This window comes from Fundulus heteroclitus, chromosome 22, assembly GCF_011125445.2.
Source record: "Fundulus heteroclitus isolate FHET01 chromosome 22, MU-UCD_Fhet_4.1, whole genome shotgun sequence".
NCBI classification, from domain to species: Eukaryota; Metazoa; Chordata; class Actinopteri; order Cyprinodontiformes; family Fundulidae; genus Fundulus; species Fundulus heteroclitus.
The window spans coordinates 5,606,900-5,631,936 of NC_046382.1; the positions used below are offsets into that span (position 1 = coordinate 5,606,900).

General features: G+C 43.8%; 1 protein-coding gene across 1 annotated transcript; it reads left to right on the forward strand.

Moving 5' to 3' along the window:
* Positions 1–5,943: 5,943 nt before the first annotated feature.
* LOC118557150 (NLR family CARD domain-containing protein 3-like) lies at positions 5,944–24,055 on the forward strand. The gene is made up of 10 exons (XM_036126499.1): positions 5,944–6,032; positions 6,477–6,590; positions 7,852–7,965; positions 12,949–13,039; positions 13,199–13,427; positions 13,569–15,360; positions 15,591–15,764; positions 19,726–19,899; positions 23,226–23,272; positions 23,421–24,055. Exons 1-10 carry the CDS (start codon positions 5,944–5,946, stop codon positions 23,945–23,947), a joined length of 3,351 nt encoding a protein of 1,116 aa, XP_035982392.1. The 3' UTR covers positions 23,948–24,055.
* The last annotated feature ends 982 nt before the right edge of the window (positions 24,056–25,037 follow it).

A 25,037-nucleotide genomic window follows, 5' to 3' on the forward strand; every position in this document is an offset into this window, starting at 1 on the left:
TCACTTCATTCCTTCAACATCATGCTATAGTTTTGGTTGTTCTCAAACATTTTCTCTGGTTCCAGATTTTATGTTTGATTTAATTTCATTATATTTTTTAAACAATAATAAAAGGAGAATAAACATTCTGATATTTTTATACTCCTCCCACCAGTTGAGATCTGGTGGGAGAAGAAATCCTAACAGTTTCTGTTTGGATTTCCTGTTCTAACATCCTCTGAAAACTAACCAGTGATAGTGAGTGGATGCTTTGAACATCGATAATCCTCTGCTGCATGGTCCGGCACAGAATAGTAACATCGTCAGGCCAAGATTCTGCCAAGAAACCACCTGTTGTTAATAAACAGGCATGGAGGCTCCAGGTCCAACTTCCCCCCTCTTCCAGTGCTGTTCTTGCAAGAATTACTCAGCCCTGTGGGAACAATAAGTTGCTATCAGAGCACTAATGATCTTTTGGATGCCGTGTCTTCGCCTTGATTTCGGGCAAAAGGAGATCCATTGTCGAACATTGTCTCCTGGACACTAGCAGCTAAACTGGTGACAAGCCTGTGTTATTTTGGGGCATAATTCTGTAGTTAAACAGGAATTGTGTCAACCTTGTCTCCAATATATCCCCTTTTACTCTCTTTAAACCCTGTTTAAACGTCTGTACAGCCCTTTCCGCCAGTCCGTTTGATGCAGGGTGGAACGGTGCTGATGTAACATCTTGTATGCCATTTTTTTTAAGAATATTTTGATCTCATAGCTTGTAAGGCATGGACCATTGTCTGAAACTGTGATCTGGGGTAAACTGTGTGTGCTAAAATACTGTCTGAGCTTCTCTTTTGTCACCTGACTGGCAGCTTGACTTGTGGGATACACATCTATTCATTTTAAATGTGCATCTAGAACTATGTGAAACATTTTGTCTGTAGTCTACATGTAGTCTATTCCAGGGTGTGTCTGCCCACTGCCATGGGTGGAGAGGGTCTGCAGTGGGAGCCTTCCTATTTTCTGACATGTGTGGCAAGACTTTATTTTCTATATCCCAGTCCATCCCTGGCCACCACATATATGAACATGCCAAGCCCTTCATCTTTATGATACCAGGGTGTGTGTGGGGCAGCTGTTTTAACAGGCTAGACCTTCCCTTCTTGGCAATAATGACTCCAGCCCCCCACTGTATACACCCATCCTTTACACACAACTCTAATCTTGTCTGACTGTAGGTCTGAACTGAGTATCCACTTCTTTGGGCCAACCTTTTAGGCACCATGACAGCATTTGTGACAGTCACTCATCTTTTGCTGTCAAGAGCTTTATTTGGGCTGTTGTGATCGGTGGGTCATCCGTCACGTCCAGCATGAGTACCTGTCCTGTGCCCTCATCTTCTGTCTGTGGAAGCGACAGTCGGCCTCATGAATCTGCGTTTGCATGTACCTTGGCCGGCTTGTACACCATCTTGTATTCATATGCTCTCAACAGGGTGACCCACCTTTGCACTCTCAGTGATCCCATTTGTGGCACTCGTGGGAAAGAGATATCAGTGGCTTGTGGTCTGTGCTGATTGTAAACTTGTGCTAGTGTTTGATCCCAAATATGATGGCTAACCCCTCCTTGTCAAACTGTGAGTAACGTTTCTCAGCCTGTGTTAATGTCCTTGACAAAAACCCCAAATGGTTTTCACATCCATCTTCCATTATGTGTCACAACACGTTGCCGACTCCATACGGTGAGGCATCACATGCAAGCACCAGGTCTTTGTCTTCTGAATAATGCCACTTCAACCTTGACTGATTTTAGCAGTTGTTTTGTTAAACACCTTGTCCTTTTCTTTGTCCCAACACCACTGGGTGTCTTTCTTCAGTAACTGGTGTAAAGGTACCAAGACCGTGACAAGGTTAGGGAGGAACTTGTTGTAGTAATTTGGGAAACCCAGGTAAACCTTCAGCTCAGTCACTGTTGTTGAAGGTGGAACTTCCTCAATGGCTTTTACTTTGCTTTGCAATAGGTGCAGACCTTCAGCATTGAATTAATGACCCAAATATTCCACCGGATCCTGTAAAAATGCACAATTATGCCTGTGCAGTCACAAGCCGGCTTCCTTGGGTCTTTTGATAACCTCATTTAGCATTTCTAGGTGCTCTTTAGTGTCTATCCATCTGAGCAGTATATCATCTAAGCAGACTGCTACCCTGTACAGACACTGTAGCAAGCTTTCCATCGTTTTCTGTAAGATAGCTTGAACTGATGACATACTGAAGGCAAGCCTGTTGTAGGTGAAAAGGCCACGTTGTGTGTTGTACTGTTTATTATGACTCCTCATCCATGACAATCTGCTGCAATGTAGATCAAGTTTTGTGAACTGTTTTCCCCCGATAGTGCATCACATATTGTGATGATGCCATCAGGTTTGATGACGATCACAGTGGGTGCTTCCCACTCTCCATACTTCACTGGGGTTATAATGTCCTCCTTCAGAAGCCTTTCTAACTCCTCATCAACCATACCCCTCATGGTAAATGGAACAGAGTGAGGCCTGAAAAATTTACTCTGATTGTTGTTTGCATTCCTCTAACTTCCATAACTCTTCTTTAAAAACTTCCTCATGCCTGAAGAGAACTTCCTGCAGTCCATGTCTCTCTGTTTCTACATGCTTGGTCTCATCCCACTTGAGATTCAAAGGAGAAGTCCGGTCATATTCAGAATTCAAACTTCTGAAAGTACTTTAAATATAAAATTATTACATACTGTTCTTTTAATTAAGAGTAATTTTCATTTGAATGTGCTTTATTGGAGGCATCCATGTTGGTCAAAGAACAGTACTGCCACACTCAGTTTGTGATGTCATTGTGCAGTATTGGCTGTTGAGCAAGTCCCAATGCTGATTAGAGCACCTGTCTAATGTTCTTCTGTGTAACTGTCTGTTTGATTATTTATACAGTATGTTCAATAAAGTTCTATATAAAAAAAGTCCCAATGCTGACAAAAAAAAGTCCCAATGCTGTATCTGGTATTTGTCACAACACACTATTATCCAAGATGGCAACAACTGGTGCAGTATGCAAATCAGAGAGTAATGGATTTAATAGCGACAGCAATAGGAGTTCCGTGGATTTATTGTCATCATTTGATAGTGATTTGGAATATATGGAAGACTTTCTTGATAGCAACCTGACTAGGGGCAATATTTTCTTTTGTTTGGCATAATTCGCCTGTACCTGTGCTACACCCACTACTGTGATTTTCTCCCCACTGTATAACTTACGAGAGAGCTTGGTTTCTTTTACCTGTGGACGGCTCTCTTCAAGCCATGTCTCACATAACTAGTTTTAATTTATAATGCTAACACTACGTTCTGTGTCAATTTCAAACTTCTGTTCCTTTTTATTTTGTTTCATCCTTACTTCAAATGGTTTAACTCTCTGTATTGATTGTCTGTTGCCAAACAAGTTAGAGTGAATGCTTCTTCCTCCTCATCAAAACTATTTTCATCATTTGTCTTTCACATACCTTGTGTCATCTGTGTGTCCATGTATGGCGCCGGGCCCGGTGTGCTGTGTTTTTTTCTTTAGGGCACACATCAACTTTATTTTTCCTTCTGGCGCTACATGGCCTGATGATACTTTCCCACAAAGATGGCATTTTGCATCTTTAAAGTTGCATTCGGTGGCGCTGTGATATTCCCAGTTACACTGGTAACACTTTTTCTTTTTCTACTCTCCCCTTTTTCCTTTTTCCTCCGACACTAAGCTGTTGCATGCCACTGGCTACCTTTTGTCCTGAGTGTTCCTCTTAGCAGTTGCCATGGCTATGGCAATCTGAAAGGCCTTCTTGAAGGGCAGATCACTCTCTGACAGCAGACACCTTTGGATTATATCCTCATTAATCCCGCACACCTGCCGATCCCTCATAATCTGTTCTAATGTAGAACCAAGGTTGCATTCCTGAACGAGCCGTCTCAATTCTGCTACATATGTGCTAATGGACTCAGTAGGCTGATGGGAATGAGAGTCTAACTGATATCTTTACACAATCTCACTTGGCTTCGGATTGAAATGCTCCTTCATCATTGTTACCGACTGCTTGTATGTTTTGGAGCTGGGATTATCCAGGTTTACAAAGTTTCTCATTAGCTTGTATTTGGCTTGACACACCACACTAATAAAGATAGCTCTTTCTTCGTCTTCATCAGCTATGTCATTAGCTTCAAAAACTAAGAACCTCAGAGTATTCTGTTCCTTTTCATCATATGAGGACAGGGTGCCTATCATTGCACTCATATTTGTGTTTGCTTGTCAAGGATGTTAAAAATGTGCTCAAAATTGGTATGATAAAATAATTTATGATAAAAGGTTTTCTCCTTTTTGGAGCTGTTGGTTACCTGGAGTATCGAGAATTTTCGAAAGCGTTGGCAGCTGTTTCGGCCCCTTTGAAGGCTGCCTGAACTATGTCAGCAATATGTCGTGCTACTGCTACCAACGCTCAAACTGAAATGTTGTGTAAGCAGAACTGTAGGCCAACTGTGGTTCCTGAACTTGCTGGCAGGAGGGAATAAATCTTGGAGAAGTTGGAAGCTCAGCTTTGTCAAAATGATCACAAATCTGGATTTTTGGAATTGCCCTTTGAGAAGAACCAGTAAGAAAGAAAAACAAAGGTCAGCCTGCCTAAAACAATTGTCAGAATCTGGCTACCCCGTGTTTGACTTGAAAGGCTGAATATCTTAATTTATCCTGGATGTTATGTAAAAGAGACACTCTGTGACATCTGTGACCTAGAACAGAGTGCTACTGAACAGCCTGATAATGTTTCATCACTATCAATGACTACCGCTGCAAGGGCTATGTGCCACAGTTCACAGACCCGCACACACACTCACACACAGGTACGATTACAATAACTCCCATGCATACACAATCTCTTTGCTGTGCTTTTCTTCTCTCTCTGCTGCTTTCTATTTTAGCTTTAGTATCAGAAAGGTAAGATCAGAGACCTTGAGTGGTAGCTTTAAGGATTTTGTTAATGTATAAACAGAAGCAATTAAGCTTGTGTAAAGAATCAAGTTTTAGATCCTATAATTCAGCTGAGATACAAAGAAGGGTTTAAAAGATTTATTTAAGCAAACGGTGTAGCTGGACAGGTAATCGTCAGACTCGACCACAGCCACAGGAACCACTACAAAGAAGAGGGACAAGCTGCAGGACAAACACTGGGGAGCAGTGTGCAGTAAATGTGAGCCACTAACTTTTCCTTAATCCAGAAAGTGGCACAGAATTCAAGCCATGGATCCAGGTGGTCGGTGTTTGTTTTTTTGTCAGCCGAGGAAGCAAGCCATTTGCAGCTAGAAGCTGAAGGTTTAATCAGGGAACAGTCCAGGGTCATGCACGAGAAAACAGAGGCAAGAAGATTTATAAGAGGGGAAATCCAGAAATCTTTGTGCAGGGTCTTTATCCAACATCGAACCTTGCAAGCTCCCTATGTTAAGGAACTATGATAGGAAGCAAACAGGCTAATTTTCCTACCTTCTTCTAACTGACTGTACATATTAATCATACCGCACTTATCATGGCGAACGCTGAAGCACTTCCACTTTGGCTGGAAAGTCTTTACCAACAATTCAACCTTTTCAGATGCAGCCAATGTGAAGAACTAAAGCTTCTTGTCAGAGCGAATCACTATGTAAGTGGATGAAATGTCATTGGATGAAATGCTACTAAATGTTGCAGTAGAAGTACAGCAGCTGATGGCAGCTCCCTCTGCCTCTCACTGCTGTCTGACTGCATTCAACTAACACTGATATGAAGCAGAGATGAAGAGCCAATCAGAGGAGGAGCAGATGATCTTTATCCAGCACTAATGATGTAAAGGATGATCAGAGTTGATGTGCAGATGAATGATTTGTGTTTCCTCTGCAGGTGAAGGTAGAAAGTGTGTGTGAGCTGATGTGGATGTGAATTCAGCAGCATGGATCAGTGTGAGGACAGAGAGGAGGGAGTCCCTCCCTCTAAAACCACTCTGTGTGGGGAAGCTGAGAGCCAGAGCCACGCTCAGAGGTGAGATCAGCATCTCTAAGTGTCCAGAGCCCTTTTCACACAGCGTTCTCACTATATCAGGTCAAAAGAGACCAAGTGGTCCTGAAGCTGCTGCTGTTCCTCTTTGCTGCTTCATCCAAACTGAACAGAGCAGCTCAGCATGGTACCAGTGGGTTCTGACAAACAGCAAGTCAGTGTTGCAGAACCAGCTGAGTGACACCAGCCTGTTGCTTAGAGCTCTGGGTTCCAGCAGGACACATCTGAAAAAACTCGCCAACTTCCAGAACATTTCCTGGATCTTGATGACCAACAATTGTTTAAAATTAAAACATTGAACTTGTAGACAATCACATCTGGGTCCCATTCATCAACCCAGTTCCGGCCTCCTGCCTCCATAATGTAAAAGTTGGATGGTATTTATGCAGAACCTACAAGAATATGCTTTAATCCTAGTATTTCTGTTAGGTTTCATTATAGAGCCGAACCAGAAACAGAACCCAGCTGTGTGTCCATAAAGAGCGATGGTTCGAAGTTCCTTCCTATTGACTTTAGACCTTCTGGATCCCCATCCTCAGAGAGGTGAGCTGTATCTAACTGCTGTAACTGTGGAAACTGAGTCAGTCTGAAATGTTTTTATTCCAACATGTTTTTATTCCAACGTGAGCGCAGCTCTTTTTCCCACATTTCTATGTTCATATGTGAAGCGGTGTGTGTTGGATGTTCTCCAGAACCACAGCAGTGAAAGTGGAAAGAATGGATGTTGTTGGAGGCGTCCTGGATGCTGCTACATCATGTTTAACAGCTCTGATCTGTTTGCTTTTGGGCCTCATTGATTAGTTGCCATCATTAAACACTTTTCTCTGGTTAAAGTCAAACATTTAGTTTGGACTGGAGCTCACTTTGATTGGTTCTGTTCCATTATAATGATTTAACTGGATGTTTTCCCTTTCCCATTTTCATAATGATTTAATCAAATTCATCATGGAACCAACTAGACTTTCTTGGTTCTTGAACTGTTTTGTAATCGTATGTCCTGTTTTTTCACATGAGCTTTAGACAAGTTTGCAGAACTGCACCAACTTATCAAAATGTGTTCAGAAATGCTCTGGTCTAAATGCTTCCCTTCACTTTTCTTGAAGAGCCACGCTCAGAGGTGAGATCAGCATCTCTAAGTGTCCAGAGCCCTTTTCACACAGCGTTCTCACTACATCAGGTCAAAAGAGACCAAGTGGTCCTGAAGCTGCTGCTGTTCCTCTTTGCTGCTTCATCCAGACTGAACAGAGCAGCTCAGCATGGTACCAGTGGGTTCTGACAAACAGCAAGTCAGTGTTGCAGAACCAGCTGAGTGACACCAGCCTGTTGCTTAGAGCTCTGGGTTCCAGCAGGACACATCTGGAAAAACTCACCAACTTCCAGAACATTTCCTGGATCTTGATGACCAACATGTGTTCAACATTATTCATCCTAGAAAGAAGGACGGCTGATCAGACATTTATGGAAGAATCTTTACATTTATTTAAGTCTAAATACGACCCAGATCAACAGAACCAGTTGGTCCCTCTATGTAGGTACTGACTGGGTCTGAAATGGGTCTCAGGTAAATCAGTTAAAATGTAGCAGAAACTCTGGTACTAATATGGGTCCTAGTTTTGACCCAAAGTTTTTGTGCATCAAACCTAAATAGACAATTAACACAGAGCCGTTATTTAACTTATAGACAATTACATCTGCGTCCCATTTATCAACCCAGTTACAGCCCATATGGACCCATAATGTAAAAGGTGGCTGGTATGTATGCATAACCTACAAGAATATGCTTTAATCCTAGTATTTCTGTTAGGTTTCATCATAGAGCCGAACCAGAAACATCAACCAGTTGTGTGTCCTTAAAGAGCGATGGTTCGAAGTTTCTTCCTATTGACTTTAGACTTTCTGGACCTGCATCCTCAGAGAGGTGAGCATTATCCAATTGCTGTAACTCTGGAAACTGACTCAGTCTGAAATGTTTTTATTCTGGCATGTGTTTAACGTGCGCTCAGCTCTTTTTTCCATGTTTCTATGTTCATATGTGAAGCGGTGTGTGTTGGATGTTCTCCAGAAGCTTAGCAGTGAAAGTGGAAAGAATGGATGTTGTTGGAGGCGTCCTGGATGCTGCTACATCATGTTTAACAGCTCTGATCTGTTTCCTTTTACACTCATTGATTAGTCGCCATCATTAAACACTTTTTTCTGGTTAAAGTCAAACATTTAGTTTGGACTGGAGCTCACTCTGATTGGTTCTTTTCCATGTTAATGATTTAACTGGACGTTTCCCCTTTCCCATAGTCATAGCGATTTAATCAAATTCATCATGGAACCAACTGGACTTTCTTTGTTCTTGAACTGTTGTCATCCTACGTCCTGTTCCTTCACATGAGCTCTTAAATATCTCAATGGATTAATTACATTACATTTCAGTCGAGCTTCAGACAAGTTTGCAGAACAGCACTAACTCATCAAAATGTGTTCAGAAATGCTCTGGTCTAAATGCTTCCCTTCATTTTTCTTGAAGAGCTTTAGTGTTAGTTTGAGAAACTAATAAAATCCTGATTTCACTACAAAGAATCACAATGTGATATTTTCGGGGTTTTTTTACACACCTTTAGTATGGACTGGTCTCCTCGGTCTGGGGTCTGAGGTTCTGGAAATGACCTGTTGCTTTTCTTTAAGAGTCAAGAACAGAAATCCAGGTCTTCCAAGTGAGCTCTCAGATGTTCCCAGTTATATTTCCAGGCAGTGGTTTGAACCATTATCTCTAGAAATCAGCTTCCCTGTTCTAATGAAAATTCACTTCCCTCCCAGCCACCGAAGGTTGCCCCAGAAATGCCCAAAGCCCCACTCCAGTGGGGGCAACAGACCCCAGGACCAGACCCACCAGGCACCTCAGTTCACAAACATATCAGACCAAACGCAGAAACCCCTCACATCAGCCACAACACCTCATTCGACAAATCCAAAGGCCCTTCTGCCTCACTAGGTGAAAGAGCCAATCAAAGGAGCTCAGAGAGATTGAACTGATATACAGAGTTCACTATACAGAGAAAACACAGAACAGCATATTGAAAGCTTAATCATTTGTATTCATATATTTACAATGGAAAAGAAAAAGAAAACATTAAAAGACTTCTTTAGTTTCATTGTAAGTAACAGGCTTCATCACTAACCTTCAATGCATAATTATTTCTATTCATACATTAACTATAGCTAAAATAGAAAGCAAGCAGAGTAGAAGGAAATGAAGTGAAGGCAGTGTATGTGCATCTGTACGTTAGTGTGGATTCTATGTGTCATATGATTTACACTAAAAGCCGTTGTCTTTGACAAGTGATGGGGCGTTTATCAGGTGGATGAATGGAGCTCTGTTCTATGTCACAGACGTCATAGAAAGTGAGGGCAGAGCATCTTGTTTAGATAACATCAAGGAAAAATTGAGGTAGCCAGTCTTACAAGGCCAACACAGGGGAGCCACTTCAGATTGTTAAGCAATTGTTTTTGTGCAGGGTGACTATTAGTCATTTTCTCTCTGCCTTAAAGTCTTACTGGTGCATCTCAATGGAGAAACACAAACAGCCAGATTTGTGGTCAATTCCACCCAAGCCGAGCTTCCAACTTCTCCCAAGATTTATTCCCTTCCTACCAGCCAATTCAGACAGCAAATTCCCTGTGATTCTGTGGAAAGATTGCAATCAGTTTGCAAATTCTACTGGGACTGCATCTGAATCTGTGCGTTGAATATATGACATATCTCCTTACATAGTTCAGACAGCCTTCACATGGCCTTCAAATAGCTGCCAAGGTTTTCAGAATTTCTTGACACACCAGAAAACCGACAGCTCCAAAAAGCAGAAAGCATGTTATAAATTCGATTGTGTACACATTTTAACATCCTTGACCAACAAAGTGGACAGACACACAATCCTCCTCCCTGGAGTCTACCATGTGTTCAGCTGCAAATGTCCCACTGGGGCATGAAGGCTCTCCTTTGCCCAGTCTTATCGTTGAGAAAATTTGATTGATCGGATTGAGAAACCAGCTGACCAGATCTGTAATTTAGATTTCGGAAGATATGCAAAGAGAGGCTTCAAAAAGTTTATAGGAAACAGAAGGCGAAGCAAGGCAGATATGGGGCAAGGAGAGGAGAAAGAAGCAGGGAAGGAAAGCTTCATCGTGTGGTTAGTGGAATCAAGCTGAGCTGATGTGGACCACCATAGGTTAGGGTGACCATATTTTCATTTGGGAAAAGCAGGACACAAAAAAAAGCTTATCGATCAAAAAAGAAAAGGCATATTGATCGATATCGATAATTATTGAAAATATTTAAAACCATATTTTATGTGCAGCTCTGCCTGGACATTTTATGATATTGCTAAATGATTTGATTTAAAGAACACAAACACAGAATTCCAATTAAATCTTTATTCAACCAACTTTTTTAACCATAACAGATTTTTTTTTAACAAAAATAACAACTTTATATAGCGGATCAAGAGTGGCAGGTTATTGTTTGAAGCCAGGTTTTTCAGCTGCAGAGAACAGCAGACATATCCATCACTATGAAGCATGTTACTGCATGCGTTATGTCCTTATGCCGCTTGGACGCTTTGTCATTTTATCACAAAGAAGGGAGCCCAGTTTAGCTGCTATACCTGCTTTGTTTTGGAAGAAGTTACAGAACGCGACAACGACGAGGCGCAGCTCGCGGGGCCGCGCAGCTCGCGCTGCTGCGGGTGTGAGCGGCTTACGTGATGAATACTGGTGGGTTGCGTTACCAGACTCTGCTTTTACCGGTTCCTTGCAAGTTTTACAAATCACTGTTGTTTATTTCTATCAGGCTGGCGAACTAGTAAAACCTCGTTTTGGGACCGTTTCCTCCGCCGCTACTTGCTGCTACATATTCACATGCTCTGTGTTGTGGTTTGAGAGGGCGGCGCTTAGTGACGGCGTGCCGACTGTAGCAAGGAAGTAAAACTGTCTATCGAACTTTTTATCGACCCTATTTTTTCCTATCACGCCCCACGTCTATCGATCGATAGATATTGTTATCCACGCTATCTATCTTCTGATTAAGAACAGGGCTGCCCGCACGGACACGGCTCAGGGGTTACGTCACACGCAGCGCAGTGCCCTAGTGCCTGTCAATTTAATGGTCCAATGAAGGTAATTTAAAAAGCAGGACATTTCCTCACTTTCTAAAAAAAACCCGGGACGCCCGGGACAGGACGTGAAATACGGACATGTCCCGGGAAATACGGACGTTTGGTCACCCTACCATAGGTTGTTCTTATTCTTAGTGGGACCAGCAGGAACATTAAATGTCTACAACTACATGGATCATCTGGTTCTCTGCTCACATCCAGATGTCTTTCAGGGCCTTTACATTCCAATTGTCTCTGGGTGGAGAGGTATAATGTGATCTTACTGGCTTCCAGTGACCTACTGGATCCATTTTATTTAATTATTTTTTATTTATTTTTTGTTTGTTTTTTAATAGTGTCCTGTCTGGCAACATGGCAATAAGAATTGTTGTCTTAATTCCAAAAAGAGCCCAACAGATTTTACTTTCACAAGCGGAGCCTTCCCCATATTGCTCCGCTTGATTTATACGTGCAAGAAGCTTTGTTAATGCAGGGAATATTCAATGTTATATGGACACTGAAACAAGAAAGTAGAAGAAAAGAGAGAAAAAAGTGAGATAAGGTGAAAGAAAAAGAGGAGAGAAAAGGGAGAGAATGATACAACATCCTCAGTGTGCTTCTTCACCTACAAAGGGAGATGTAAAAATAACAGCACAACCAGCAGATAAGGTATTACAAATACTATCAACCAAGGCCTTGATACCATCACGGTATTAATCAATACAATATGTATCAAGTGACAGCTGAAGATAATAATAGGGGTTTTCTGTATGGAAGTGAGTCTGTAAGTACCTGGATCCAAGCACCTGTAGGTGTTTGTGAGAGTGTGCTTGTGTATGTAAGATTTATCCATGAGAAAAATTCTCAACAATGGTTGTGAAGAGCCAAAGACCTGCCCCCCAGAGCACCAAGGCAGACGCCAGGGGAACCAAGACTCCAAATGCCCAAAGGGACCCCCACAGCAAAGGTGCCCAAGAGGGGCCAACCCAAGAAATCTGCCTCCCCCAACCAAGGGAAGAGGAGGGACAGCCCTAAGGAAGCCCGCCAACAGCCACAATGCCGGAGCTCCTTTCCCTGCATGTTGCATGCTGTTCTCAAGTGTATTTAAAACTGGGAGTGCCAAAGAGGGTGTCTAGTAATGTCCACCACCCCTCCGAAAGGTAGCTGGTGCCTCCATTAGGCACCCTGTTCTCCGAAAGCCCACCCGGAGAATGAGGCTCCACCAGCCGCACCACCGAGGAACAGGGACAAGCCGCAGGACCCTGGGAGCCGACCGCAAACCAGGACCAACACCACCACCCGAACTCGCCCACTCTTCCTCTGGATCCATTTTATTTTTAATACCATCACATCCATGATAGACCTTGCAGGGACACGCAAATCTCACACCTCCTACGTGTCCACACCACCTCAGATCTAGTCACTAGAACTTGCTGTATGTCCCACACACTGTCTTTAAGACCTGTTTAGACAGAACCTTCACCTACACTGTCTCTAAGCTCTGGGACACAGTTCGCACCAGCATCAGATCTTCTGACAGTGTGGACAGTTAAGTCCCAGATCAGGAAACACTTTGTTTCTTGATCTGGTTCAGGTGGTTCAGGTGTTCACCCTTTTAGTTCATCTTCCTCTTTTTAACCTATTTGTATCATGTTCATTTGATGCTCAGTTTTTCTGTTTTAAGGACTTTTACTGTGAAGCTCTTGGTGATTTTATCTGTAAAAACTGCTGGATGAATATTTTCTTCCTTCCTAATTGTTCAGGTTCCTCCACAGAGTGGACCAGCAGAACTCAGAGGTTCCCAGAGGTCCATCTGCCCAGATGCATCAAACCCAGCTGGACTCCATATTTATGGTCTGTACATGTACAACAACTACTTTTCCAACGGTTCTGTTCAGTCGTCTCCATGCTGGACTTTGTGGACCAATGGACTCTCAGTCTATCCATTATGGTTCTGATGTTTGGATCCATGATTTCAGTCTGATGTGTCCTCCATATATTATTTTGTTCCAGCTGCTGGAGGACAACATTGTCACTTTTGTGAAGAAGGAGCTGAAGAAGATCCAGAACATTCTGAGCACAGATGACCCAAACTGCTCAGGGAGTCAGAGAGATGATAAGGATGTGTTGGAAGGTGAGGATGAAGAGCAGAAGAGGTGCTGCAGAGAGGCACTGATGAGGATCACTCTGAACTTCCTGAGGAAGATGAAGCTGGAGGAACTGGCTGACCGTCTGCAGAGCAGTAAGACGATTTCTACAAAGATTAACCTGATGGATAAATCACACATTTACTGATGTCTGAAGAGATGGAATCACATTATTCACATCATCTTCTGAAGATCATTTGGTTTCATTCCTGATTTTATTTTCTGTGTTAATCTAGAAAATCCTGCAACAGTATGTCAACATAAACTTAAATCTGGTCTGAAGGAGAAGTTCCAGTGTGTGTTTGAGGGGATCGCTAAAGCAGGAAGTCCAACCCTTCTGAACCAGATCTACACAGAGCTCTACATCACAGAGGGAGGGACTGGAGAGGTCAATGAGGAACATGAGGTCAGACAGATTGAAACAGCATCCAAGAAACCACACAGACCAGAAACAATCATCAGACAAGAAGACATCTTTAAAGTCCCACCTGGAAGAGATCGACCAATCAGAACAGTGATGACAAAGGGAGTGGCTGGCATTGGGAAAACAGTCTTAACCCAGAAGTTCACTCTGGACTGGGCTGAAGACAAAGCCCATCAGAACATCCACTTCATATTTCCATTCACCTTCAGAGAGCTGAATGTGCTAAAAGAGAAAAAGTTCAGCTTGGTGGACCTTGTTCATCACTTCTTTACTGAAACCAAAAGAATCTGCAGCTTTGAACACTTCCAGGTTCTGTTCATCTTTGATGGTCTGGATGAGAGTCGACTTCCTCTGGACTTCCAGAACCAGGAGATCCTGACTGATGCTACAGAGTCCACCTCAGTGGATGTTCTGCTGACAAACCTCATCAGGGGGAAACTGCTTCCCTCTGCTCGCCTCTGGATAACCACACGACCTGCAGCAGCCAATCAGATCCCTACTGAGTATGTTGGTATGGTGACAGAGGTCAGAGGGTTCACTGACCCACAGAAGGAGGAGTACTTCAGGAAGAGGTTCAGAGATGAGGAGCAGGCCAGGAGGATCATCTCCCACTTGAAAAAATCAAGAAGCCTCCACATCATGTGCCACATCCCAGTCTTCTGCTGGATCACTGCTACGGTTCTGGAGGACGTGTTGGAGACCAGAGAGGGAGGAAAGCTGCCCAGCACCCTGACTGAGATGTACATCCACTTCCTGGTGGTCCAGACCAAAGTGAAGAAGATCAAGTATGATGGAGGAGCTGAAACAGATCCACACTGGAGTCCAGAGAGCAGGAAGATGATTGAGTCTCTGGGAAAACTGGCTTTTGATCAGCTGCAGAAAGGAAACCTGATCTTCTATGAATCAGACCTGACAGAGTGTGGCATCGATATCAGAGCAGCCTCAGTGTACTCAGGAGTGTTCACACAGATCTTTAGAGAGGAGAGAGGGCTGTACCAGGAGAAGGTGTTCTGCTTCGTCCATCTGAGTGTTCAGGAGTTTCTGGCTGCTCTTCATGTTCATCTGGCGTTCATCAACTCTGGTGTCAACCTGATGGAGGAGAAGCAAACTTCAATGAGGTCTTTATTGTCTATGAACCCTGAACCAAAGTCTTTTCACCAGACAGCTGTTGACCACGCCTTACAGAGTCCAAATGGACACCTGGACTTGTTCCTCCGGTTCCTCCTGGGACTTTCATTGCAGACCAATCAGAGACTCTTACAAGGTCTGCTGACACAGACAGGAAGTAGCTCACAGACCAATCACGAAACAGTTCAGTACATCAAGGAGAATATCATTGAGAATGTATCTGCAGAGAAAAGCATCAATCTGTTCCACTGTCTGAATGAACTGAATGATCGTTTTCTAGTGGAGGAGATCCAACAGTCTATGAGTTCAGGACGTCTTTCCACGGATAAACTGTCTCCTGCTCAGTGGTCAGCTCTGGTCTTCATCTTAGTGTCATCAGCAGAAGATCTGGATGTGTTTGACCTGAAGAAATACTCTGCTTCAGAGGAGGTTCTTCTGAGGCTGCTGCCAGTGGTTAAAGCCTCCAACAAAGCTCTGTAAGGACAAAGATTGTTACTGCTTTTATTTCTGATAGTGAGAAATCTGCTAATGAGGTGAAAATTAATTTGTTACTTCAGATTAATTGTAATGAACCAGTTCACAACAAAAGGACTTGTATTATAGTATATATAATATAATCAATCTTTCCAAAGAGAATATTGGTGACTGCAAATAAATAAACATAATTTATTTGTTCAATAACATATTTTCCTCCTTGTTTCCTCAGACTGAGTGGCTGTAACCTCTCAGAGAGAAGCTGTAAAGCTCTGTCCTCAGTTCTCAGCTCCCAGTCCTCCATTCTCAGAGAACTGGACCTGAGTAACAACAACTTGCAGGATTCAGGAGTGAAGCTTCTCTCTGCTGGACTGGAGAGTCCAAATTGCAAACTGGAAACTCTCAGGTACAAATTTCTAAATCCTGTTGAAAACATATTTCTGTCCATTACCTTCTGAAAACATGATGGAAATATTAGTTCAGTGATAGATTTGTCAACGTTTCTTGTCTAACCTTTACACCCGTCCGTCCGTCCATTTTCTTCCACTTATCCGGGCTCGGGTCGCTGGGGTAGCAGCTTCAGTAGGGAGGCCCAGACGTCCCTCTCCCCGGCCACTTGGGCCAGCTCCTCCTGGGGAATCTCAAGGCGTTCCCAGGCCAGCCGGGAGACATAGTCCCTCCAGCGTGTCCTGGGTCTTCCCCTGGGCCTCCTCCCGGTGGGACGTGCCCGGAACACCTCATCAGGGAGGCTTCCAGGAGGCATCCTGACCAGATGCCCGAGCCACCTCAACTGTCTCCTCTCGACGTGGAGGAGCAGCGGCTCTACTCTGAGTCCTCCCCGGATGACTGAGCTCCTCACCCTGTCTCTAAGGGAGAGCCCAGACACACTACAGAGAAAACTTATTTCAGCCGCTTGTATCCGGGATCTCGTTCTTTCGATCACGACCCAAAGCTCGTGACCATAGATGAGGGTAGGAACGTAGATCGACCGGTAAATCGAGAGCTTTGCCTTTTGGCTCAGCTCTCTCTATACCACAACGAACCGGTACAGCGCCGCTTCACAGCAGACGCCGCACCAATCAGCCTGTCGATCTCCTGGTCCATCTTCCCCTCCTTTTTGAACAAGACCCCAAGATACTTGAACTCCTCCGCTAGGGCCAGCACATCCTCCCCAACCCGGAAAAGGCACTCTACCCTTTTCCGGTTCAAGACCATGGTCTCGGATTTGGAGGCACTGATCCTCATCCCGGCCGCTTCGCACTCGGCTGTGAACCGCTCCAGTGAGAGCTGTAGATCACGCCCTGATGAAGCCAATAGGACCACGTCATTCGCGAATAGCAGAGACGCAATCCTAAGGCCACCAAAATGGATCCCTTCAACACCCTGGCTGCGCCTAGAAATTCTGTCCATAAAAGTTATAAATAGAATCGGTAACAAAGGGCAACCTTGGTGGAGTCCAACTCTCACCGAAAATGAGTCCGACTTACTGCCGGCAATGCGGACCAGACTCTGACACCGGTGGTACACAGACCTGACAGCCCTTATTAAAGGGTCCGGTACTCCATACTCCCGGAGTACCCCCCACAGGATCCCTCGGGGGACACAGTCGAATGCCTTCTCCAGATCCACAAAGCACATGTAGACTGGTTGGGCAAACTCCCATGCCCCCTCTAGAATCCTGCTGAGGGTATAGAGCTGGTCCAGTATTCCACGGCCAGGACGAAAACCAAACTGCTCTTCCTTAATCTGAGATTCGACTATCCGACGGACCCTCCTTTCCAGAACCCCTGAATAGACCTTACCAGGGAGGCTTAAGAGTGTGATTCCTCTATAGTTGGAACCCTCCGTTCCCCCTTTTTAAATAGGGGGACCACCACCCCAGTCCGCCAATCCAGGGGAACTGCCCCCGATGTCCACGTAATGCTGCAGAGCCACGTTAACCAACGCAGCCCCACAACATCCAGAGCCTTAAGGTACTCAGGGCGAATCTCATCCACCCCCGGAGCCTTGCCACCGAGGAGCTTTTTAACAACCTCGGCAACCTCAGCACCAGAAATGGGAGAACTCGACCCAGAGTCCTCACGCTCTGCTTCCGCAATGGAAGAAGTGTTGGTGGGATTAAGGAGGTCTTCGAATTATTCCGCCCACCGACGCATGACGTCCCGAGTCGAGGTCAGCAGCACACCACTCCCGCTGTAAACAGTGTTGGTACCGCACTGCTTCCCCCTCCTGAGATGCCGGATAGTGGACCAGAATTGCTTCGAAGCCGTACGGAAGTCTTTCTCCATGGCCTCTCCGAACTCTTCCCACTTCTGAGTTATTGCCTTGGCGACCAGCCGAGCCGCCTGCCGCTTCGACTGCCGGTACACATCAGCTGCTTCCGGAGTCCCACAGGCCAATAAATCCCAATAGGACTCCTTCTTCAGCTTGACGGCTTCCCTCACCGCTGGTGTCCACCAGCGTGTTCGAGGGTTGCCGCCGCGACATGCACCGACAACCTTGCGGCCACAGCTCCGACTAGCCGCCTCAACAATAGAGGCGAGAAACATGGTCCATTCAGACTCAATGTCCCCCGCCTCCCTCGGGATGTGTTCAAAGTTCTCCCGGAGGTGGGAGTTAAAGCTCTGACTCGCAGGGGACTCTGCCAGACGTTCCCAGCAAACCCTCACAATGCGTTTAGGCCTGCCAGGTCTGACCAGCTTCCTCCCCCACCATCGGAGCCACCTCGCCACCAGGTAGTGGTCGGTGGAGAGCTCCGCCCCTCTCTTCAACCGAATGTCCAAGACATGGGACCGCAGATCAGATGAAAGTCGATCATTGAACTGCGACCTAGGGTGTCCTGGTGCCAAGAACACATGTGGATACCCTAATGCTTGAACATGGTGTTTGTCATGGACAATCCATGACGAGCACAGAAGTGCAACAACAGAACACCACTCGAGTTCAGATCAGGTGGGCCATTCCTCCCAACCACGCCCCTCCAGGTCCCACCGTCATTGCCCACGTGAGTGTTGAAGTCCCCAAGCAAAACAAGGGAGTCCCCAGGAGGAGCACTCTCCAGTACCCCTTCCAAGGACTCCAAAAAGGGTGGGTAATCTGAATTGTTGTTTGGCGCATAAGCGCAAACAACAGTCAGAACCCGTCCCCCCACACGAATTCTTTTTACATATCCTCCAAATTGTAAATTATGGATCTGGTCATCTTGACTCTCAACGCAATTGATACAATTTTCAAAACGAGAGCCTTTTTGCCTTGGTGAGACACACCGTGAACTCCTGGTAGGAAGATTGTGTGTCTGTCCATTTTATTCGTCGAGGATGTTGAACATGCGCTCAAAATCAGATTTATGATAACAGGATTTCTGCTTTTCGGAGTTGGCATTTACCTGGAGTATTGAGAAATTCTGAAAACTTCTGCAGCTGTTTCAGCCCAAGTCAAGGCTGCCCCTCCACATACACACACAGACTCCCTGAGAGGGAGGAGAAAAGATGAACAAGCCAGGCATCCTTGCCAGGAAGACAGAGACGTTACTGAAATACACTGTCCTATTTCTAACATAACAGCAAAATAAACTTCACTATTACATTGCATTAACTTGTCCAGCAGAAGGCTGGCATTTTTTAAATGCCCACTCCCTCATGAATTTTCCTTTCTTGTTTTCTACTCCTCGTCCACTGACAGCATGTCCTCATATAGAAGACAGATAGGGAAAACGCGTATGGCTGACAAGGTGGTCCCCTTTTGGGTACTGAAAGCAGAAATAGCGATCCAACATGGCATCTCTCAGTGGGTGCACCAACATGTATGGATTTATTTAAAGCTAATTCTAAGCAATGAGAACATGTTCATTTTTGAAGTGAGGTTATTAGTCTTTGCCAGAAAAAGTATTTATAAAAGCAGTACGCTCTACAGAACCTTTAACACTCAGGGCAGACTTGGAAGAGGGCACTGTCACAAAAGTTTGCCTGGGGCCCCAAAATGGCTAAGTCCAACATTAATACAAACCTCTACTTTATCCTTTATCTCAGCTTTATTTATTCACTCCATCAATGAGATTAAAGCTATCTAAACACCATAACAATGGTTCCACTGAGACCACCAATTTGTCATTTGTATTTTAGGTCCAGTTTGAAAAAAGCTTCAAGCCAGTCCCTTGTACAGAGTTTGTGTCATTTTGTAGAGTTTCAATTCCAGTGGAGCTCTAGCCAGGATTCAACTCTTTAAATGTGTCAGATGTTACTTTGGATGACCTACAGAACAAAACAAATTTTTATTTATATTTTGTGTTTATTAACACCAGCTGAGCAGCAGTTTATTGTGCACTACTTTCTCATGTTAACATCATGTGTTGAATTGTTTGTCTGCAGCTTGTCAGGCTGTCTGGTCTCAGATGAAGGCTGTGCTTCTCTGGCCTCGGCTCTGAGCTCCAACCCCTCACATCTGAAAGAGTTGGACCTGAGCTACAATCATCCAAGAGATTTAGGAGTGAAGCTGTTGTCGGCTGGAATAAAGGATCCACATTGGAGATTGGAAGCTCTCAGGTATGGGGAAAAAATGGTATACAGTACTTTATGAAACAGTTTGGACAGATTTTTGGTCAGATCATAAATTAAAACACTCTTGATTAAATTTCCTTCTCCATCCCTTTCTTACCCTTCTTATCACTTCTGGTTAGATAATTGGATAGTTTATTTAAATAAATACAAAGAACAGTCTCTAGGATCAGTGCCTCCAAATCTGAGGCCATGCTCTTGAGCTGGAAAAGGGTAGAGTGTCTTCTTCGGGTCTTGTTCATGAATAAGGGACAAGGGACAATAATCTACGTTCCCACCTTCAACTATGGTCATGAGATTTGGGTCGTGAATGACAGAACGAGATGGCACATACAAACGGCCAAAATGAGGTTTTTTTCATTGGGTGTCTGGGCTCTCCCTTAGAGATAGAGTGAGAGGCTGGGTCATGTGCAGGATAAATTTAGACCTCTCTGGTGAGGTATTCCAGGCATGTCTCAATCGGAGGAGACCCAGAGTAAGAACCAGGACATGTTGGAGGGACTAGGTTTCTTGGCTGGCCTGGGAACACCTTGGGGTTTCCCCATAAGAGCTGGCCCAAGTGGCTGGGGCAAGGGAAGTCTGGGCCTCCCTACTAAGGCAGCTACCCCTACGACCCATCCCCGCAAGTGGAAGAAGATGGGTGGATGGATGGCTAAACAATAATTAGTAATAGCTTAATGAAGGACTTTCCAAAGTTAGGGACGCACCTCACCTAGGGGGCGCCATTGCTCTTCAGGGAAGGCGAAACACAAGCGGTCAAATTAATAAACATGACAACTATGACATTTAGAAACGTAGGGACAGTTCTAGACCAAATTTATTGGGGGGGTAAAAAAGGGGTAAAAAAAAAGGTAAAAAAGGGGGGGGCAGTATTTTATTTGAGCACAGAACATAAGAAACAGGGCAATATTTTGTTGGTTAATGGCCAAATAAACACTTGTGGCTCTAGAACTGCAGGTTTCAGATACCTGAACTGTGATCTTATTTCAACACAGCTGAAGCTAAAAATGCAACAACTTGTGTTTTTAAATTATTGTTACAGTAAAACTGTGAAGGTAAAAAATTAAACTGGTGTTATGGGAGTTTTGGGTGGAATATTAAACTATAGTAACTGAGTTCCCATCTTTACTAAATGACGAGACGGTGGTAATAACGTTCCAGCACTTTAATTGAGAAACAGAGCAGAGATTCACATAGATGGTAAGTAATCGCACCCCACGGTTCCGCTGCGGTCTGCGTCTGCCCTGTCTCTGTCTGTGTCGCTTTTCGGGCTTCCCCTAATACTGCACCGTGGCCTTCCCATGAGACAAAACATAGACAGTCTATCGTAAACAATCAGTATTCCTCAGCAGCTGCAGCATTTGGCCCTGCACTCAGCAAACAGTGGATCTTATACACAGACATCAGGTCTCCAGGCCTCCTATGTCCAAGTGGTGTGAGGCCATAGTGACTTCAGAATAATAATTCTTATAACAACTGGTCCAAGGGACCAATCAGATATGGACTCTGTGATCATCATCGTAAGAAATTGATTTAGTATTTTGTCTTCTGTGGTGGGGCCATAACAGGAGCCAGGACACATTATACAAGGTCACTTGGCCCTTGTTGGCCCCTGTCTCGAAATACCCATGTTAAGCTAGCCTATGACTGTGGCTGTCTGTAGAGACTGAGTTCCTTTGCCTCTCAATCTCTACATCTACATAACTGCATGAATGTGTTTTTTCTGTTTCAAAACACTTTCACACTTATCGTTCTCCTGCGGTATTGTATTTGACTGAACAAACTGAGAACATTAGCCTGAACATTAGCCTAAAAAAGATAAAAATTCTGGCATAAAATCTATCAACTAACTTTTTTTGCAACCGAAACCAAAGGCTAGATATTAGCCTTTCCACTGATATGTCAACATACCCATGTTGAAAGTGGGTAAAAATCAGTGTTCGATGGTAGCATACATCTCGGTGATGCATGATTCTCCAATAAGAGCACAGAATGTGCATGCCAAAGAGTATTACACAACAATATATTAGTTTGCTGTGACTGGACACTCTAGCATGAATTTGTAAGACACTATAAAAGGCTATTAATGAGATCAAATCAGCAAAATAACAGCCCTTTATGAACAGTGATAAGAGTGGGTGAACAGGGTATAACTATGTTGCTAGATAATTGGGGATGTGGTTGTTGGCATGGTCCAGCTCCTGTACCTAAGTTCAAATATTAAATTCATAAATCAAAACCTCAACATAAATCCTTCATCCAGCCTGTTTCAGGACCAGAAAACATCCAGCTTTGAGTAAGAACCAGATCACATGCAGCTTTGGTCAGGACTGAAACATATGGGTGTGATCTGGTATTTGGGTTCTGCAAGTTCTCCAGCATAAGCTGGGTTATTTGGATCCATCTTTAGTTGGCTTTGGTTGCTTTAGTTGTTCTGAAGTCTCTGACAGGAACATAGTGCTGAACAGGAGAAGAACTTGTTATTCTCCTGTTCAGCTGCTTGCAGCAGCGTAACAATCCAACATTTTAGTTCATCTGGAAATATTTCTCTGACTCTGAATCAGTTGGAAGGCAGGCGAGCTCTTCATCAGAGCTGAGATCTTTTATGTCCTCCATGCTGGAAATATAGAAGTCCACCAACTCCTGATTTGTGATATCAGAGCGTGTCATCATCATTAGAACAGGACTTAATTTCCCTCTCAAAGCAGGTTGGAAATCTGTGTGGAAAGATGCAAACAAAGACTCTCTGGACTGTTTTATCTGCTGGGGGCCTTGTTCCAGAGGCTCCTTGGACACTTTCACAGCCCATTACTGCAGCTGCTGGATTCAGGAAGCTGCATCTTCTTTTTGGTCTCATTGTAAATGTATGCAGCGCCACCTGGTGGTGCTGATTGGTAGAGGAAGAGCTGAAAGGTTGGAGGTGTTTGTCTGTGATGATGGAAGCCTCTCCCTGGTTTGTGAGTCTGAGCTCAGAGATCTTATTTTTGATTCTTGTTGAACTCTTTGTTGAATGTGATGCAGCTTCTCCTTTAAAATGTTTGTATTTCTGGATTTTCTAGTGTGGCCACAGCAGATTTCCACAGGGCGTGTTTAGTGTTTAATTCCTCCATTGCAATGTTTTCATCATCAACGTCAGAGCCCAGGTGTCTGTCTGCTCTCAGCTCTTCTTTCTTTCTCTGGATTTTTACAAGTGGACGTGTCCAAATGTTGCACTGGTCCTTTCTCAGTGGAGGACAATGCGTGTCTGAGAGACATGTAATGTCCATGTTTGCTGCTGAAAGAGACTGATGGTCTGACCCCCTTCCTCCTTTCAGGGTGGAGCCTGCTGGAGTCCGATGGTTGACACCAGGTCTGAGGAAGTGTAAGTGTGTTTTTCATTTGATTCATGACAACAAAGCAGCTCACATTCAACCATCTTCAAACTGTCCATCACTCATTCGGGAGTCGTCATCAAAGTGTCAATAAATGATCAATAACTGCAGCTGGATTGTCTTTGTTCTCTCCATCAGATTCCTGTCAACTCACATTTGACACAAACACAGTGAACAGAAAACTCAAACTGTCTGAAGACAACAGGAAGGTGACATTTGTGGAGGAGCTTCAGTCATATCCTGATCATCCAGAAAGATTTGATCTTCCTCAACTGCTGTGTAAAACTGGTCTGACTGGTCGCTGTTACTGGGAGGTTGAGTGGAGAGGAGGAGTTGATATATCAGTGAGTTACAGAAGAATCAGGAGAAGAGGAAACAGCGGAGACTGTTTGTTTGGATTTAATGATCAGTCCTGGAGTCTGAGATGCTCTGATCATCTTGGTTACTCTGTCTGGCACAATGACAGAGCAACACGTATCTCCTCCTCCTCTATCTCCAACAGAGCAGCAGTGTATGTGGACTGTCCTGCTGGTATTCTGTCCTTCTACAGCGTCTCCTCTGACTCACTGATCCACCTCCACACCTTTAACACCACATTCACTGAACCTCTGCTTCCTGGCTTTGGATTCTGGTTTGGTTCTGGTTCCTCATTGTTTTTCTGCTGAGTTGAGTCGAGACTCCTCCTGTCAGATAAATGCTCTGCCTGATAGTTCAGTCTGTTCATGTCTGTCTCTTTCACTCAGAAACACGTTTTCACATTCATGGATTTAATCTGTTTCTTTGTGAAACTCTTCTAAATGATTCCTTGGAAACTTCTTCCTCTTCCAGTCCTTTAAAGATGGAAGCTGGGATTATTCCAGGATCCACATGTCGTTTTTCTGCCTGTTTCCAGTCAAAGCTTCACTCTGAATATCAGCATGTTGACTTTCTCTCTTGTTTTTTTTTTACTTTCATTCATCAGTCAGATTTTATTGAAATGTTGGCCAGTTTTTCTCAATTTCTGGACATTATCTGTTTCTGTCGGCTCCTATTTTTCTAAGCACTTTTTAGATTAAAATATTAAATCTTCCTTTTGTATATTTGCTGCAGTTCTACTTCATGTGTTTTAATGAACAATAAACAAATTTCTTTCTTCTGCATTTGATTAATTTGCTGCTCATTCTCTTCCGTTCCATTGTTGAATTTTTAATAATTCAATAAAACTCAGATCCATGTTTCAGGAAAACATATTTTCTCTCACAACACTTACTATCAAAAAGCCCTAATTTATATTAAAACATTTCCATCTTATTTCTGATGTTTTTAAATGACAGATTATTTCCTTTAGTTGAATAAATAAGTGGCAGAAACACAAAGCAACGATGAAATTATATTTCTGCTCCATCATTCCAAACCATGAAAACACATTGAGAATTAAAGAACCAATACTGACAGTATGCGGATTAAAATAAGATTCTTTACTTCCAAGCATCTGACTTGGGAAGACTGAAGACCAGATTTTCCTTTTCAAGCTAAACTCCTGCAGCTCAAAACCAGAAGCTGAACAAACAACATCAACAACAAAACCACATGGAACATTTCCACATTATAACCTCTTCCTGCTCTGATCTTTTATTGTTCCTCCTAAAGGGCAGTCCCACATTTTCAGCTTCAGAGAGATGTTTGCATATCTTAGTGCAAATACTGGAAGTGAAGATAAACTGTTAGCAGAGCTGCAGCCAAACAGAACCACTATGATTTCTGTTTTTTGATCAG